This window comes from Entelurus aequoreus, linkage group LG06 (genome assembly GCF_033978785.1).
Source record: "Entelurus aequoreus isolate RoL-2023_Sb linkage group LG06, RoL_Eaeq_v1.1, whole genome shotgun sequence".
NCBI classification, from domain to species: Eukaryota; Metazoa; Chordata; class Actinopteri; order Syngnathiformes; family Syngnathidae; genus Entelurus; species Entelurus aequoreus.
The window spans coordinates 67,178,337-67,198,511 of record NC_084736.1 but is presented as its reverse complement, the minus strand read 5'-3'; the positions used below and the strand labels follow the sequence as shown (position 1 = coordinate 67,198,511).

The 20,175-nt window shown below is 35.7% G+C and overlaps 1 protein-coding gene across 5 annotated transcripts in view; it reads left to right on the top strand.

Annotated features, from left to right (window-relative positions):
• The window catches only part of trpv4 (transient receptor potential cation channel, subfamily V, member 4), a 30,819-nt gene that overhangs the window by 2,395 nt on the left and 8,249 nt on the right, over positions 1–20,175 (top strand). The window contains exons 1-7 of one of the 5 annotated variants that reach the window (XM_062051268.1): positions 1,675–2,127; positions 7,532–7,793; positions 7,869–7,962; positions 10,633–10,808; positions 13,769–13,921; positions 15,795–15,935; positions 17,491–17,789. In XM_062051268.1, coding sequence (XP_061907252.1) covers positions 2,119–2,127; positions 7,532–7,793; positions 7,869–7,962; positions 10,633–10,808; positions 13,769–13,921; positions 15,795–15,935; positions 17,491–17,789 — 1,134 coding nt within the window. In that variant the 5' untranslated portion in view covers positions 1,675–2,118. Of the gene's footprint in view, positions 1–1,674; positions 2,128–7,531; positions 7,963–10,632; positions 10,809–13,768; positions 13,922–15,794; positions 15,936–17,490; positions 17,790–20,175 lie in introns of those variants that run through there. The other 4 variants (XM_062051267.1, XM_062051266.1, XM_062051265.1 and 1 more) reach the window with 4 other exon arrangements.

Genomic DNA, 20,175 nt, shown 5'->3' with positions numbered 1-20,175 from the left:
AAGTTAATTTGAGATCCTAAATCATGCCCCTCACTTGTAAAGGGGAAGGATGTGGTCATAAACCGAGAAGTTGGTCAATTTTGACATTCAACTTAAACCCAGTGACGGCAAGAAAGACAAGGAAAAGACTCTAGTTTGAGGCACTTTTTGTTAATCCTTCGTGTGGATTATGATTATTTCTTCATCTACACGGGAAGATATAAACAACCCATTAGTCGGCATCCCAATGAGAGCAGACATTGTACAGTAAGAGATTGTTTTATGTTCGTAGTTTGTATATCTTGTTTAGCACTAAGTAACACTGCTCCTTGATGCTTAGTGTTTGTTGTTAAAGGGAAAAGCGAAAGTTGTGACGCGTCTGGGAAATTATTACGCCGCCGTATGCATAAAATAAGCAAAATACGTAAATATACATTGTTATTCTGAATGTGCCTTTAACCACATTACACATTTACTTACATTATGTACCGTATTTTTCGGAGTATAAGTCGCTCCGGAGTAAAAGTCGCTCCGGAGTATAAGTCGCACCGGTCGAAAATGCATAATAAAGAAGGAAAAAAAACATATATAAGTCTCACTGGAGTATAAGTCGCATTTTTTGGGGAAATTTATTTGATAAAACCAAACACCAAGAATAGACATTTGAAAGGCAATTTAAAATAAATAAAGAATAGTGAACAACAGGCTGAATAAGTGTACGTTATATGACGTATAAATAACCAACTGAGAACGTGCCTGGTATGTTAACGTAACATATTATGGTAAGAGTCATTCAAATAACTATAACACATAGAACATGCTATACGTTTACCAAACAATCTGTCACTCCTAATCGCTCAATCCGATGAAATCTTATACGTCTAGTCTCTTACGTGAATGAGCTAAATAATATTATTTGATATTTTACCGTAATGTGTTAATAATTTCACACATAAGTCGCTCCCGAGTATAAGTCGCACCCCCGGCCAAACTATGAAAAAAACTGTGACTTATAGTCCGAAAAATACGGTATATAAAACAATGATGGTGGCTTTTGGATGGTTTTAGAGCGCTTTATAGGCGCAATAGGGCGACTCACATTAGCTCCATTTTTGGCTGACTTTAGCTAGAGCTTATTTATAAGTTAGAATGCAAAAAAAAAAAGAAAATTTGTGCATATTTTACATAAGGATTGTGAATGATAGACAGAAATACAAAAAAAACGCAATTCCCTTTTAATTGAGTCTGTGAACGCACCACATCATGGGCATTGCGACGCAAAAAACACTTGTACTTAACTTTCTCCTATGCTGCAACAGATAGTTATTATATTTTAACCTTCTTCCTTTTCCTCGTCATTATTCCAAAATGCTGGAGCTAATGACGTTATGACTTCCGTGTTGAGTGAGGTGTTTGCCGCCCTCTTGGTGGAACAAACCATTTTGTATTTTTGATAAGGGGGTGAAGGTAGTCTTTGACGTTCTTTATTCGAATTAAATAACCTTATTTCACGTCTATATTAATTTTAAATAATTTATTTTACGTCTTTTGTTTTATAAATCACACATTTAAATGGCAGAAAATACAATTTTCCAACTTCACAAAAAGTACAACACCCCCATTTACCCTTACAATGGTAATGGCTCTTTATCAGCCCCCCCCCCCCCCCTCTCCGTCCCGCTAGTGTTTGTCTTGCTCCTTCTCAGGGCTTAGATTAGATTGCAATGACAGGAGCCAACACAGGATTTGAGAGGATGCTTTGAAGGGTGACAAGTTGTATAAACGCCCCTGTGTTTATGTTCCCACCGTGGCTGGGAAATGAGAGATTATTCCATGTAAAGAGTAAATCCCTTAAAAGTACAGGTGGCGTGATTTTGCCTGCTGGTCCACCTGACCAATAACAGAGCAGACACAAGAGTCACCTTATTTCTTTTGGCGCCACCTTTGCTATGTTTTCCACTTTTCCAGACTTCAGAAAACAGCCCTTTTTATGTTGCTCAGACATGTCTTAAAACGTAAACTCCAATAATTAGCCTGGTGGTTAACTCCTATTTTTTTTATTTTTAGGTTGCCCACATGCTTCAGCATCATTTCCAGTCCGCCTGAAGAGGAATTTGGCGCACAGTCGTGATAAAAGGGATGAATGAGGTACAGAAGCCTTAAAGGGGAACTGCACTTTTTTAAAATTTTGCATATAGTTCACAATCATCATGAGAGAAAAGGTCACATATGTCTTTTTTTAGGATTTTAATGTTGATAAAAACGCTTGGATGATGCGGCAAATGGAGTCACAAAAGTCACAAAGCCTCTAAAACAGTAGTGACAAACTCATTTAAGATTGGGGGCCACATGGAGAAAAATCTACTCCCAAGTGGGCCGGACTGGTAAAATCACGGCACGATAACTTCAAAATAAAGACAACTTCAGATGGTTTTCTTTGTATAAAAATAGAACAAGCACATTCTGTACAAATGTACAAATTATAATGTTGTTGTTGTTTTTTTACACTTACATGTTGCGGTTAATAGTATTCGGTTTGTGCACCTTCCCTTCATTTTATTTCCAATTCTGAAACGCAAATCAAAAAACAAAGTTAGGGCCCTTTTTCGGTTTTTACTATATATGGCAGATTTGAAAACAAACAAAAAAGGGTTGATTTTCATCAAAATATTGCCATAAAATTGGATTTTGTGCTGTTTTCCTTTTATGGATATTTATTTTTCCAGATAAACACAAAAATCTAATATATGTTCATCCAAAATTCAAAAATGCGTGGTTATCTGTGTGATGACCAATTGAATCGGAAACAGTATTTTAGTTTTTCCTTTGCGTTTAGCATGTTTTTACCAAAACGATAACATCTTTGTTCAGCAGGAGTCCTACTTTAAAAAAAGTGTCATTAAATAGTTGTCCAACTTTTGTTTCAGAAATGAAAATTGAAAAAATGGCCCGAAATGTGTTTTTTGATTTGCATTTAAGAATTGGAAATGGCATAGGTTTTTTTACACTTACACGTTGCGGTTAATAGTATTCTATCTTTATTTGTTGTTATTTATACTTTTTGAATAAATTATGTGATAATGTTCATCAGTCAACTCATTGGTGTTAATTTTCAATCCATCAAGATAAAAACATATCGAAATCAAATTACAGGATGTTATTCATGTAGTTTGCTCATTTTCCTTGACTGGTGCACTAACATCATGTGGTTTATTTTTTGTACATATGTAGGATAATCTACAAAGATACAAAGGATTGCTATTGCGACATCTAGTGGACACATTTAGAACACCAGTTTCTTTCATTCAAAAATGTCGGCTCATTTTTATACCTGACAAACTCATTCCGCTTGCCGGATAAAACCTGTTCGCGGGCCGGATCGTACGTTTGACACCCCTGCTATAAAACAACTTCAAAACCCCCATCAACGTTTTATATACACACTGCAAGTTTGAGTTTGAGTTTGAGTTTGAGTTTGAGTTTATTTCGAACATGCAAGCATACAACATGATACATCACAATTTCCAGTTTCTCTTTTCAACATGTTCGAAAAGGAGTAGGAAGAAGCAGAGCTTATTTAATCCTACCCCTTTTCTTTACATAACAGTTGCAAAACTTTTTGTTCACTTCCTGTTCACAATTTTTTCCACAATAAACTCCATAAGTAATCACAATAAAAATAAATAAATAAATAATAGTAAGAATTTAATAATAATAATTGGTGAAGTAAGTCATATTTCATATGATGAGATAAGTAAGATTACTTTAAGAATGAATGAATGGATGAATGAAATAAATTGAGAATGTTTGTTATGGTTCTTCTTCTTTGTACTTTGTAAACACTTTAAGTTTGAAGAGTTTCTTGAAGTGGATCATATTAGTACATTGTTTGATTGCTTTGCTTAATCCATTCCATAATTTTATTCCACATACTGATATACTGAAGGTCTTAAGTGTTGTACGTGCAAACAAATGTTTTAAATTACGTTTTTCTCTAAGATTATATTTCTCCTCTTTTTTTGAGAAGAATTGTTGTATATTCTTGGGTAGCAGGTTATAGTTTGCTTTGTGCATAATTTTAGCTGTTTGCAAATTCACTATGTCGTGGAATTTCAGTATTTTTGATTCAATAAATAAAGGGTTTGTATGTTCTCTATATCCAACATTATGTATTATTCTAACTGATCTTTTTTGTAACACCGTTAGTGAATGAAGTGTACTTTTGTAATTATTTCCCCATATTTCTACACAGTAGCTCAGATATGGTAACACTAGTGAGCAGTAGAGAATATTAAGGGATTTTTGGTCTAGAACATGTTTTGCTTTATTCATTATTGACGTGTTTCTTGCAACTTTATGTTGTATATTTTTTACGTGAGATTTCCAGTTCAATTTATCATCAATCATTATACCTAGAAATTTGGTTTCATTTACTCTTTCAATTTCTATTCCGTCTATTTGTATTTGTGTTTGACTTTCTCTTCTACTGTTACCAAATAGCATTATCTTAGTTTTACTGAGATTCAACGATAGTCTGTTTTTGTCAAACCATCTTTTTAATTTGTTAATTTCTTCTGTTATTATTTGTATTATCTCCTGTGTGTTCTCTCCTGAACAAAACACTGTTGTATCATCCGCAAATAATACTAACTTTAAATCTTTTGTAACTTTACAAATGTCATTTATATAGAGATTGAATAATTTAGGTCCTAGTATTGATCCCTGAGGTACACCACAGGATATATTTAGCGTTGTAGACGTGTGTTCGCCTAGCTTCACGTATTGTTTCCTGTTCGTTAGATAACTTCTTATCCAGTTTAAGACTAACCCTCTGATGCCATATCGTTCTAGTTTTTTGATTAAAATATTGTGATTAATTGTGTCAAATGCTTTAGTTAGATCCATAAAAACCGCTTCCGCACATTTTTTACTATCTATTGCATTGGTAATTTCTTCTGTAATTTCAATTAAAGCCATTGAAGTTGAAACATTAGCTCTGTATCCATATTGGTTCTCTTCGAGTATTCTATTTTTTATTTATGAAAAGTCTGTATATAATGTGGTAACACATATGTTCGTAACAATATGTAATATGTACAATATTTACCGTATTCTGATCATTTTAATCATTGCCGGGACTGATTTCTTCCGCGCATTTATTTCCGTTTCCATAGCAGCCCAATTCCGATTCGGTAAGAGACAACGAAGACGACTATTTTTTGACAAATGACGATTCCCAACCTTATATTTTTGAAGCTGAATATGCGGAGGATGAACTACTGCTTCTAGAAGCCAGCCTGAAGGAAGAGTAAGACGTTGGAGCAGACGGAAGCTGAGAGAGTGAGGTCGGCTTGACTCGAAGCTGTAAAAGTGGAACTTGAAGCCCAGCTATTTCAACATAAATGGAGTGCTTACCTAAATAAACCGGAAAAAACATCCCCGGCCAGCTGGACTATATATATCGATCATGATACACGCAGCATGCTATTCGTATTATTACAACTACAGTACATACGCTGTCTGGCTAGCTGTATACAAACAAAACATGAAATGTGGGCTAATACTTTACAGATATTGTAATATGATTGTTCATGTTTTTCAGTCAGTACAGATTGGTGTCGTATCACAGTGTTGTGCATTAAAAACTCAAACATGATTTGGGTGCTGACATAGAAGCTAGCCTATCTCTTTCCGTAGTTGTTTTTTATGGCTAATACCAAAGCATGCAGATGTGTTACGACACTAGAAAAAGAGTTCCTCAGTGTTCGCTCTTACAATAACAACGTTGCTACAGCTTGGTTATTATACAGGTTAAGAAACATAAATTAAGTAATGTTGTAGGTTTTTGAATGCATTTTTAAAGTGATTTAGAGGTAGAATTGATTGATCCCATTAGCTGCATTGCTAGCTGATTTTTACATGTTAGAATGCAACAATAACAACAACACCTTTTGTCTTCTTGTCTCATAATGATTGTGAATGAAAGGCACAAATCCCAAAAAGTGCAGTTCCCCTTTAAGGAGGCCAACTTTTAAAATAAGCTAAATGGACATATTCAGGGTGCCTTTGCTTAGTTCTTCGTTACCATTGTGATACTCAGAGACAATGCAGTAACACTATTGTTACTTTGCACACAACCACAAAAAAGTATAACAAAAAAAACATACCAAAATAGTATTAACAATACGCTAAATGAGGATAATTTCTGCTACATCTGTGGTTCTCAAACTTTTTTCACCAGGTACCACCTCAGAAAACACTTGGCTCTCCAAGTACCACCATAATGACTAGCAATAAAATGCAGTACTGTAGTAGGCCTAAATGTTTAATAAAACAAAGCAGATGTATTATTTAACAAGTATATTAAATATTTTTGGCCATTGTACCATTACACACAGTTTGAACAGTAACACTGTGTTTGAATATTTAATTAAGTGATTATTTGGCCCCGAACTACAGTCACTGTGCTACCCACTTTGTCATCGAGGCATTCAACATTTAATTCTCTTATGTCATTTGTACACCTTTTTTCTTTTCAAAATTGTACCAAATCTGACATGTATCGAAAAAAAACCCCATTAAAACAAACACAAAGTTGAGAGGTCAATTATGTCAAAGTGAATTGAGAAAAAGTTGGTGTATTGTACTGCAATAAAACTTTCAACAATCCAATAGTTTATGGATTAAAGATTTTGAAACAACACTTCCCCAAAGTAAATCCTAGACATAAAAATAATCAGTTTTTATAGGAATGTATTTGTAGTATAATTTCTTAACAGTTATACAAATATAAAACAAAAGTAGTACCTCAATCTACAAGCTTAATTGGAGCTCTTAACTTAAAACACTTCTTAAATCAACTCCCATTGAAATTATTTGACATCAACTTAATTGGTCATTGGCCCCCCAAAACAGCGCCATTTTAACATTTAACATTCCTTTTAAAAAGAAAAACTATTTTTAGATAAGAAATATTGTATGAAAAAGAATACAATAGAATGTACTACTAACAACTACAGTAGTTTTATGAAGTAATGTAATAATAATGAAATATGTATTTAGAGAGTGGACTTCTACGGTATTTTCTTCTAGTTGCTTCCCCGTCAAACGCACCATCAGCAGATTTTCTATATTTTCATGGATAAATATCCACCGTTTAGATATTGTTTTAATATTTTTGGCTGGCATTAGACTCATTCTGCATAAGTAATGGTGCAGACTAGCTGTGATATGCTTGAATTGCTTCGCCAAGTTGGTGAAAACATCATGTTTTTGGTGGTTTCTTTCTTAAATTCAATGAAAATCATTCACTTTCTTCTTTCCCATGTTTAAAAAAATAAAGCTAGCTATAAGATAATGGTAGCGAACCTCATGTATTAAGCTTACATACGCACAAAAACATGACCTACGCCCTTTTTAAAGACAAAGTTGAGGTGTGTCAAGAGCGAAACGAGTGCGGAAATGTGCAACTTCATGGCATATACGCAGCTTTCTACAGGTTGTGGATACTTTGGCGACACAGACGTCGCTCATGTGATTGTGTTTATTCCAGGGCCGCTCTGCTGCGACCCTCCTGAGAAGGTGCCACCTCGCCCTGTCCAAGGCCGACACCGTCAGCTCTGCACCAGCCAGGCAAGCCCTCTCTGTCGACCCCGGCGATGGCGTTGCCGCCCAGCCCGAGAACGAAGCGACCTTTCCCTTGTCCGAATTCTCCGACTTATTCGAGAGTGCTGAGGGCTCCCCCGTGCAGGTGTTGGCGATTCAGCCTGGCCAGCCTGTAGACGGCAGACAAAACCTGCGGATTAAGTTCCAAGGTGCTTTCAAGAAGGGCATTTCCAACCCAATGGATCTGCTGGAATCCACCATGTATGAATCAAATGTGGTTCCAGGTGCAAAGAAAGCACCCATGGACTCCCTCTTTGACTATGGCACCTACAGGAACACAAGTAACCAGAAGCGACGCAGGAAGAAGCTGCCCCGAGGGTAAGAAACAACACTCATTTACACATGGATTCCATCTGGAGATGATCCTTTCTTTAATAAGTTGAGTTATTAGTGAATTTATTTTCTTTGGGACAAGAGTTGTAAAAATATTGTCATAACAAACTTCTACATAGCAGTGGCGCGCATACAGTATGTAGACAGAGGTGTGCCACATTCGTCTCACACACTGTGGGCTTCTTTCACTGATCGAACAGAGAACATGTTGTTGGTTGCTGCTGCGGACGTTGAGGTAATATTTAGGCTGACCTCCTCCCAGCACACTCCCTGCTCACAGATTTCTATGTCAGAAAAATTTAGTTAAAAAGTACCACTGATAGTCACACACACACTAGGTGTGGTGAAATTACCCTCTGCTTTTGACCCATCCCCTTGTTCTACCCCCTGGGAGGTGAGGGGAGCAGTGAGCAGCAGCGGTGGCCATGCTCGGGAATCATTTTGGTGATTTAACTCCCAATTCCAACCCTTGATGCTGAGTGCCAAGCAGGGATAATGAGTCCCATTTTTATAGTCTTTGGTATGACTCGGCCAGGGTTTGAATTCACGACCTACCGATCTCAGGGCGGACACTCTAACCACAAGGCCACTTAAAAAAAAAAGTATTAGGACACTTAACCTGGGGCCCGAAGCAGAATTTTTTCTGCTAAAAAACACACTTTTTTTTATTTATGTGATTTTTAAACTTTTTTTTCTTTTTTTAATTTAAATCAAGCTTGGATTTACTTTGATGCCTTTTTTGTACTAAAACAAATTATTGGGGGGAAATGTTCAATATTTATCTTTTTCAGTAGAAAAAAACAATTACTTAAATAACCCTGTGGGAACATTACAATTTAATTATTTTCAAAGTTTTAAAAGGCGTAAAAACATTTACAATTTTTCTTTATTAATTAAATAAACATTTTCAATAAATGTCAGTCCTATACAAAAACATTAAACATTTTTTTAAATTTTGACCCCTTTGAAGGCCTTTTGATAAGATAGTTCCATCCATCCATTTTCTACCGCTTGTCCCTTTCGGGGTCCTTGAATGTTTAAATTAGTACAATAACTAATGTTATGCAAATGTGTACTATTTGAAAACTAGGACATAATTTTATCAAAAGGCATTCAAAGGCTTAAAAAAAACATTACATGTTTGGTATTTTTGTGTCGGGCTGAATTTGATTGAGGGATAACATAATTGTTGTTTACAATTTGCTTTACTGCGCATTAACAGTGCCGTACAACACAATGCATAGATAAACAAAAATGACAATGTTTAGATTTTTTTCCAATTTTAGATAGCGGAACCTCCCTCTAATAAACATGCACCTTTCCCCCGTCTAAAAAAACAAAAAAAACAACCCCTGCCCCTAAAAAATAAATAAATACATAATATTAAAAAATAATAATAATAATAACAAAAATAAATAAACAGTACAGGCCAAAAGTTTGAAAACACCTTCTCATTTAAATGCATTTTCTTTATTTTCATGACTATTTACATTGTAGATTGTCACTCAAGGCATCAAAACTATGACACCTGTGAAATGAAAACCATTTCAGGTGACTACCTCTTGAAGCTCATCGATAGAATGCAAAGAGTGTGCAAAGCAGTAATCAGAGCAAAGGGTGGCTATTTTGAAGAAACTAGAATATAAAAAATGTTTTCAGTTGTTTCACCTTTTTTTTGTTAAGTACATAACTCCACATGTGTTCATTCATAGTTTTGATGCCTTCTGTGACAATCTACAGTGTAAATAGTCTTGAAAATAAAGAAAACACATTGAATGAGAAGGTGTGTCCAAACTTTTAGCCGGTACTGTATATATATATATATATATATATATATATATATATATATATATATATATATATATATATATATATATATATATATATATATATATATATATATATATATATATATATTCATATATGAATAAAAAAAAAAATGTCATGCCCTTTGAAAAATTAAGGATTTATATATCCGGTTTGGTTTTAGGGTATTGTGGACTAACTACCAGTGTATCGTACACTTGTGAAAGAATTGGACATTGAAATGTTAAAATGTAACATGAAAAAACCCTCTTAGGACAAAGTATGTATAATGGAGTAAAACAACAAAAATTATGGCCAAAATACAACAAAAAATTACTGAAAAGACAAAAATGTCATTGAGAAATAAATGTACAAACCTCCCCAACTCTACTTTGATCAGAATCTTAGCCCCGCACTGGACCTTTGTGAGACGAGCACTAACAGTGTGGGCTAGTGAAAAATAATGGGGACTTATGTCATTATATTCTTATCAGTGACGGAGCAGGAAGTGGCTGGGAATAAGTTTGCTGTGAAATTTAATTTGAAGTGTTTTGTCATTCAGTAATTGACATTGTATATGACATGCATTTAGGGAGCGGTTTCCCTGCACTTAGCCGCTACACCTACAGGAGGTAAAGATAAGTTTAACAGCTTCTGGTTCTACAAGATGTTGGTGTGTGACTGTGGTAATATTTAGACGAAGATTTGTCAGGTCACAGGTCACTGATGTTAGACCTGAGAGTGGACTTGTTGGCTCATCATCTCTGTTGTTGTAACTCATCGTTAAAGCACTATACACACTTTGCAATGTGTTTGATCGCAATGCTTGTGGCTTCTGTGTCTTTGTAGTAAAACAGAGACATCCGGTGAGGACGGTCCAAGTGAGGACGCCCCAAAGGTTATGAAAGTATTCAATCGCCCACTTCTCTTCGACTGTGTGTCACGTGGGGACCCCGAAGCCATGGAAGGTCTGTTGGAGTACTTGCAAAATAACGACAAGAGACTGACGGATGAGGAGTTCCGAGGTAAGGCGGGATGTGTGTCAGTACAGGATGTGGATGTGACTGGGTCTTTAGGGCCGAAGCACAACCAATTGTTATCTCCCCCTTGTTGACCTTTGATCCTCTGTTTTCCGCTTTTCTTCTGCACTATTTGCTGTGTTCAAACCAGATAGGAGTGAACGGGAAAAAGTGATGATGTCATAGACTTTGTCCTACCCAAGAAAAGCTTCCTGTGTGTGCCAGGGCGTCTTTTTCTAGGATTATAACAAGGAGCAGAGAAAAATCACAGCAAACTGTCGCCTTTTTGGGGCCGCTAAACAAACAGTCTCCAAGAATATTTAAGATACTATAAAAATAGGCCTGGATTGTATTAGTTTAGCTCCTGTAGTGGCTGTAATAGATGGATGTAATGTAAGAGCATTTTTGAGAGATAAATATAAGCCATGTGATATGTTGGAGTACAAGAAAGTTAAGGGTTGGTTCTAGAAGTGTTTCTTGTTTGTAGCTATAGGTCAACAAAACACAGTATTAGAAACTGCAACACATATGTGTTGCAGTTCTACAACAATGTAAACTCTAACTAAATATAACAAACATTGCTAACTTAATACTTTCTGATGTTGAGCAGCAATTTAGCATTATTAATGTCATGATACCGCATGAAAGTTTTGGACTTTGTTCATTAGTCTCCTATGTTTTGTATCATTTCCTGTTTGCGCTCTTATTTTCTTTAATTCCATTTCATTTGTTGGCATGTTAAGCGGTTACTTAGCCCCTGTTCTCCCTCACCTGTCCCTGATTGCCAATCAGGAGGGTTTATCAAATGACACTGGTTTGTTGTTTGTACATGGTGCACATACATGCTGTTAGTCGTGTTTTTTTCAGCTGCATGCTTTATTGTGCTTGCTCTGTTACTAATAAAATTACTTTTACCTGTACGTTGCTATACTTTTCTCTGCATCCCGGGGTCACACCAACAGCCAACGGTGATTATTATCTTTGTATGGACAACATTTTTGTTGAAACTGTCGATGTAATAGAATTGCTAGATAAAAATACAGTGGAACCTTTGATTGACAAACCCCTCTATTTGCAAACTTTCCGATTTACGAACTTTTAGATCGAGCCAAATATGCCTCTGTGTGAACAATGTCTCGGTGTACAAACGTTTCATTCATTCATTCATTTTGCATAGCCATTTGGGGGTTGTTACTTTCTGTGCAGTACAGTACACTCTGGGCACAGCCATTTTGGACAGGCGGAGCCCCTACGCCACATCCTGTTTACGCGGCCCATTATTCGGTCGCCACTTTTTTACATTTTAAAAGCATAGTAGCAACATGGTTGTTAACATCTTTAAGAGCACCCAAAGGACTTTTATGTGTCTGTGCGCGTTGACGGTTGAGCTTGCTGTTTTTGTTGTGTTGTGTGTTGTTTTGATAATAAAGAGATTGTTGATTCATTACCCTCTTGTTATGTTCGTTTGATATATACATATATATATATATATATATATATATATATACTGTATACATATATATATATATATATATATATATATATATATATATATATATATATATATATATATATATATATATATATATATATATATATATATATATATATATATATATATATATATATATATACATATATGTAAATATATGTATATGTATATACATATGTGTATATATGTATATATTTGTGGTGTTAAAAAAAAAGATTTTCGAATGAATCGCAATTCTTATGTGTAACGATTCTTAATCGATTAAAAAAAATCAATCTAAAAAAAGAAAAATGATATATATATATACTATATATATATATATATATATATATATATATATATATATATATATATATATATATATATATATATATATTATATATATATATATATATATATATATATATATATATACATATATATATATATATAATAATTTTATGTACTTATTTATTTTTTGTGTTTATATATATATATATATATATATATATATATATATATATATATATATATATATATATATATATATATATATATATATATATATATATATATATATATATATATATATATATATATATATATATATATATTTTCCATAATCTGTCCTGTCCAGCCACTTAAGTCAAGGTTTGGGTAGAATTTGATCAAACATAACCAGTTTTCTTTTAGATAATATAGAAATTTATCAGAGCTGTTTATCTATTTTATGAAGGAATGTAGTTAGTCATTGAACTGGCACCCAATGTTATTAAAAATAAATATTGATTTCGAATCGAAAATCTTTTTGAATTGAATCGTAACCCCCAAGTATCGAATCAAATTGAATCGTGTGGTGCCCAAAGATTCACAGCCCTAATATATATATATATATATATATATATATATATATATATATATATATATATATATATATATATATATATATATATATATATATATATATATATATATATATATATATATATATATATATATATATATATATATATATATATATATATATATATATATATATATATATATATATATATATATATATATATTATAGTGTCTTAAAAGTGTGCATTCCTTTAGTAAAATAGGGACTTTTGTCTAGGCTGGAACCAATTTTTCATGTTTACATTGACCCTTATGGGGAACTCTGCTTCACTATAAAGTACAAACTTTGTGATTTACGAGCCTTGCTCAAGAACCAATTAAGTTCGTAAATCAGGGTTCCACTGTAATGATGATCTGAAATAAAATAAAAGTGAATGCTTGATACACAGGAGCAAAGTACAGGTAGAGTATAATTTTGGAGGGCGAGAAATAACCTACGATTAAAAAAAAACACAGTGTGTATGCAATACAATGTTGCACTTGAGCATACTGTAAATTCAAATGTAAAATAGATATAGTACACCAACTATATCTATATTAATTAAGTGTACCTGAAACCTTATACTTGGTTTTTGTTTCCTTTTCCCATCAGAGCCATCCACTGGTAAGACATGTCTCCCTAAAGCCCTGTTGAACCTCTACAGTGGTCGGAACGACACTATCCCACTGCTGGTGGACATAGCAGAGAAGACTGGAAACCTCAGAGAGTTCATCAACACACCTTTCAGGGACATCTACTACAGAGGTATTGTTGAGCAGTCCTTTCACCTTCCACCCGGTTGTCAAAGCTGGCCGTGTTTACAGAGGTGGGCGAGGCCCTATTGTGAAAAAATGGAATGTAAAATGTTAGGTTTGATGGGGACTCATTTTGATTAATCATTATGTCAGTAATGAAAATATAATTAATTTTGAATCTACATTAATCATGTCTCATTTTGCATGACCAAAGAGAAAGAATGGCATATATAGTAAATGCACTCTATGTGTTTATTAAACAACTTTAGCATCGTGTTTACGTTAACAAAAACGTTTTACACTTTTTGTGTTATTAATGTGCTATTTTAAGATGGAAGACAATTCATTCCTGCAGAGTGTGCATAATACTTTACTTCACTACCCGATCAACTGCACAATTGGACGGTGGCCGAGAAGGGCCACAACTAATGCAAACGCCACAGCACAACAACTTTAAAGGACAACTGCACTTTTGGTTGGAATTTTGGCCATCATTCACAATCCTTATGTGGGACTAGAACGCATTTCTTTCCCTGTTCTGTGGGTTATAAATATGAAATTATTAATATTAATATTAGCAATATTGAAACATTACTGATGGGATGTTTATATCTTTCAGTACAAGACTTGTGTTCCCTGTTTAGATAACAAACTAATCATAACCTTCATTCAGGTAAAAAAAAATGGGAGCAAAAAGGGTAATTTCGCGTCTTCCTCACAATGTCTTCAGGTCTAAATTTAATTTCATAGTTGACCAACTTCTCAGTTCACGGGCACAACATTCTTCTAAACAGATGAGAGGCATGATTTGTAACCTAACACAAACTTTTACCAACTCAGAGGCGTTATAGCTGCTCAGTACGTCAATAGCTGCAAAAGATGGTTACCTCTCGGTGATCAATGTGCCTTGTTACTAAAAGTAGTTCCTCTGCCTTAGCTCTAATAATAACAATGACGTTCATACTTGGTTACTATGTAGGTCATGACATATAAATGAAGTATTGTTGGTGGTTTTTGGATGTTTTTTAGAGGGATTTGTCGGCAGAATGGATGACTCCCATCAACAACATTGTTAGCCGTCTAGTAAGAACCATATTTTACAATTTAGAATACGCAAAAAACAGAAAGACACATGTTCTGGTCAAACGTTAGGATTGTGAATGAAAAGTCACAAAAAAGTGCAGTTCCCCTTTAAAGTTGTTGTGTTGTGGCTTTATGTTGCTGTTTTGTGGCATTTGTATTTGCTGTGGCTTTTGCAATCGTGTTGTGATTAAAAGTTGTTGTGTTGTGGTTGAAAGTTTTTGTGTTTTGGTTTAAAGTTGTTGTGTTGTGGCGTTTGCAAATGTTGTGACCTTTCTCAACCACTGTTATTTGTGACGGTAAAACTACTTGGAGAAACTGCCCAAAATACGTTGCCAGAGACTTTTCAGAGATTTTGACTCATTCTGCCATCCAGACAAGTTAATTGTGTTAAAACATTTTAATTAGATGAATATTGATGATGGACAAAGCCGCATTGGAGTGTTAAGTTTGACAGGCCTGTTTTAAAGTGTGAATAAATCAGCTGTTATTTATTAGTTTACTGGTTTGCTCAATTTCATCCTCTGCACAGAAAGTAAAGTGCACTTTGAGGATAATGAAACTTGTCATTTTTGCCTGGTAAGGTGACAACATCCCAAACAGTTAAGTGTCATGGTTTCCATAGCAACACTTTGCAGATGTCACTCAGCTTTATAAGACATCTGTTATTATAAGTCCTCTACTTTCTTGGATTTCCTCCTTGTGAGACAAACTTATTTGGCTTGTGTAGAGTGTTTGTGTGTGATCCTTTGTGAATATTTCAAACAATGATTTGCACTAAAATTGAGGTGTTTGTTTGTCAGGCCAAACGGCGCTCCACATCGCCATCGAGCGGCGTTGTAAGCAATATGTGGAACTACTGGTGGAGAAAGGAGCCGATGTTCACGCACAGGCCAGAGGACGTTTCTTCCAGCCTAGAGACGAGGGCGGCTACTTCTACTTTGGTAATAAACTTTGTTTACTTTGAACTGGGCTTCTTTGTTTTAAATAAACCTGTTCTTTAAGTGATAACACACTGCAGACAAGGAGTAAGTGTTCAGGAAATGATGCATGTTGTGCGTGTGACTTCACCAGCTACTCTTTTTCCACATTTACTGCATAAAAGGCAGCTGCCAGTATAGAATAGCTCCTAACTGGTACTCCTAAATGCCACCCTTTTCACTTTTCTTTAACTGGCAAGGACTGCTACTTCTACCATGACTCCACCTTGCTCAACACTTTCTAGAAGGCATCTTGGCAATGCTCAACCAACATGAACAGGGTGTCATGTGTTCAAGTGTCAAAAGAAAGGTGTCTGTGTTCTGCAGTGGAAAATAAACATCCTGTGTTTAGGCGGGAGACCTCATCAAGAGTAAAACCTTACACTGGCCTCTGTTGGAGGATATGGTGAATTGCAATGCTTCTTAAAATAGTGGGGCGGGCCCCTCTGGGGGTGCGAGATGAGGTGTCAGGGGGGGCCGCAGAGGCAAGGGACTTCCACTATTAGCATCTTTTTTAATTCTTAGACGATACACCAGCTTCCAGCTAAGTGGCATCACTGCTTGAATTAATCTATTAATCGCTACCAGGATTTATACATACATAACGCTTGGATATAAATATGAGGATATAAATACCGTAAATATTGTCAGGTTCTCTTAAGGATTTCAATTCAGTGTGTGTCCAAATGTCCAAAACAAAGTCTAATTCGAATGAAAACATAGTTTATTTATCAATAAAATAAAACATCAAACAATTATTGTGCTTCTCCTATTCCGCACACTTACCATAACATATCCATACCTTTACCCGTACCATACCCCTACCATACCATATCATACCATACCATAAAAAATGAATAAGCCCAAACTATATAAAAATAAACCAAAACAGCCAAACTAAAATGATTTGCTGTAAGCCTAAATCCAAATAAAAAATAAATAAACTGGCAACAATCTCACCAAAAAGTCATAACTCATTAATCAGAATTACTTGCACTCAATTTCAACACTTTGCTTATAGTTGTGCATTTTGCTCCTCAGCCGTCACACACGAGCTGATTTCTATTTGCTGGTAACGCAGTTGTCATTCCCAAATCCCAGAATGTTTGCGCACAGTGTGAGTAATTTGCCGCGGAGCTTTGCAGCGAGGTGAACAGAAACCTGGCAGAGCTGGTGGCTAATGGGATTTCTACTCACGCTAACACTCAGCGTGCACCCATGCAAATCCATGAAGAGGAGCGTTTCTCTGTGAGGTAATAAAGTAATCTGTCACCTATGGCAACGGTTCATTTTCTGCAGCTGCTTTTGGCACTCTTGGCCCCAATGCGTCCTTCCCTCCAACAACTGCTAATTGTGTGGTTTTCATAGCAGGGATTTAAGTCCAATCTTTGGTCCATGTTTAGTATGCTTTGTAAAAACAAACAGAAGCCAGCAACCTTTCCTAATTAACCCTCCTGTTGTTTTGCGTGTGTTTCTATTCCCCTTGTCAATTCACAACTGTCCCCTCTGCCTCACGCAGGTGAGCTGCCTCTGTCGCTGGCGGCGTGCACCAACCAGCCTAACATTGTGCACTACCTGACTGAGAATCCCCACAAGAAAATCGACCTGCGGCGCCAAGATTCCCGTGGCAACACAGTTCTCCACGCCCTGGTTCACATTGCCGATAACACCAAGGACAACACCCGTTTCCTTACAAAGATGTATGACCTGCTTCTGATCAAGAGCGCCAAACTGTACCCAGAGTGCAGCCTGGAGAGTGTGTTCAACAACGATAGCATGTCACCTCTTATGATGGCGGCCAAGCTGGGCAAGATAGGGGTAAGAATAACTTCGGCAACAATAAACTAACAAAGCTGCTGCGCCATCCATGTCTCTTTAAGCAGGGGTTACTGAACTTTTTGACCTCGGGGCCTAACTTTTCCACTATTGAGGGTCCCAGGCCCCAGGGCCCACTCAAATATGAACGCTCAATTAGTAATATTTCTCTTGATTTTAATTGTATTCAATAATTATTTCTAACCTACTTACAGTTTACAGCCTTGTCAAATGATATGAAACCAGATGTTAACCAAAATTGTATTATAAACTTTCAGGCTGATTAGCTAATGAAAATACACCTTCACCACTTTTGTCAGAGTTTTTGCGCTTAATAACCTTATCTTTGGCCTTGTTCACACTGCAAATCGATTCCGATTTTTTTGCCCATATGCAACCTATATCGGAATTTTTTATGTCCGTGTGAACAGTGCAATTCCGAATTTTCCATATCAGACCCACGCTTCTTTTATATGTGGAAATAAATCGTATATACACTACCGTTCAAAAGTTTGGGGTCACCCAAACAATTTTGTGGAATAGCCTTCATTTCTAAGAACAAGAATAGACTGTCGAGTTTCAGATGAAAGTTCTCTTTTTCTGGCCATTTTGAGCGTTTAATTGACCCCACAAATGTGATGCTCCAGAAACTCAATCTGCTCAAAGAAAGGTCAGTTTTGTAGCTTCTGTAACGAGCTAAACTGTTTTCAGATGTGTGAACATGATTGCACAAGGGTTTTCTAATAATCAATTAGCCTTCTGAGCCAATGAGCAAACACATTGTACCATTAGAACACTGGAGTGATAGTTGCTGGAAATGGGCCTCTATACACCTATGTAGATATTGCACCAAAAACCAGATATTTGCAGCTAGAATAGTCATTTACCACATTAGCAATGTATAGAGTGTATTTATTTAAAGTTAAGACTAGTTTAAAGTTATCTTCATTATAAAGTACAGTGCTTTTCCTTAAAAAATAAGGACATTTCAATGTGACCCCAAACTTTTGAACGGTAGTGTATATATGCGATGGGTCCTCAATGTGAACGCTCCCGTGCTCAAGTCGCATTCTTCTGACAAGAACGTCATCAAAAAGCGATACATCATAATTATTCGCCAAAATAGACAGTTACTAAATAAAAAGTTGATTAGGAGCAGAAAACAGGTGAAAAGTTAAGTTAATGTTAAAGTTAATGTACCAATGATTGTCACACACACACTACGTGTGTTGAAATGTGTCCTCTGCATTTGACCCATCCCCTTGTTCACCCCCTGGGAGGTGAGGGGAGCAGTGAGCAGCAGTGGTGGCTCCGCCCGAGAATCATTTTGGTGATTTAACCCCCAATTCCAACCCTTGATGCTGAGTGCCAAGCAGGGAGGTAATAAGTCCCATTTTTATAGTCTTTGGTATGACTCGGCCTGGGTTTGAACTCACAACCTACTGATGTCACTAAGCCACTGAGTAGTAAAAATAATATGTTTTAGGAACTCGCATGAAAGTTTTACCACTCCTGTCTCCGACTGCTCGCACACACACTCTTCAAGTAGACATCAAAGCAAATTATCGCGTGAAACTGCAAAAGCCACAATATTTGTCCTCTTCACGCACAATAATTTGTTGCATTTGATTTCACCAAATCCTTGAAATTTCCACAAATGCGCCAGTGGAAGCCATGTTTATTTCCATAAACATTGCAGTGTGTGCCACGTCATGGCGTCATGTCCGCATACAGGTCAGATTGCACTCACATTAGAAATCACTTTTTTTTGTAATGTGAACGACCACTAAAAAGATTAGATTTGACCAAAAATTTGGATTGGACATCCCAACCTGGATGTTAGAACATAGCCTTTGACTTTTTGGTCCAGATTTTTTCAGTTTGTTTGATATTGTCATTACTGCCACAAGTGGTGGAAAAGTTTCATATAACAGACTACTGCTGCGGCCAAGAAACATAACCTTTCCACCAAAAGTTCAGAAACTTTAGGTTACTGGAACCTCAAGTTACTGGAACTAAACAGTAGGTTCCTATAGAAGTGTGTTTCCACCACATTTCCCAGTTCAGAGTAATTTATACAAATCAGCCTAATGACGTATGGAGGAGTGGTTTAGTATATTTCTGTACTGATATCATGAACCGGTAAATAAACAGACATTATAAGGTCAGAGTTATTTTACTAAAAAGTAAGTAAATGAAATACAAAGCAAACATATACAAAAACTATTTAAAAAAAATTAAGTGTGCCGAATTGTTCATAAAAAGTCAGGCTTTTGACCGCAATGTCCAACAGTCAGAAAGTCGTCCACTCTGTAAATGCTGAATTCATGAGTCAGGAGATTCCTTTTGGTCCATTTCAGCTGTAAATAAACATATGTAAATAAAAATG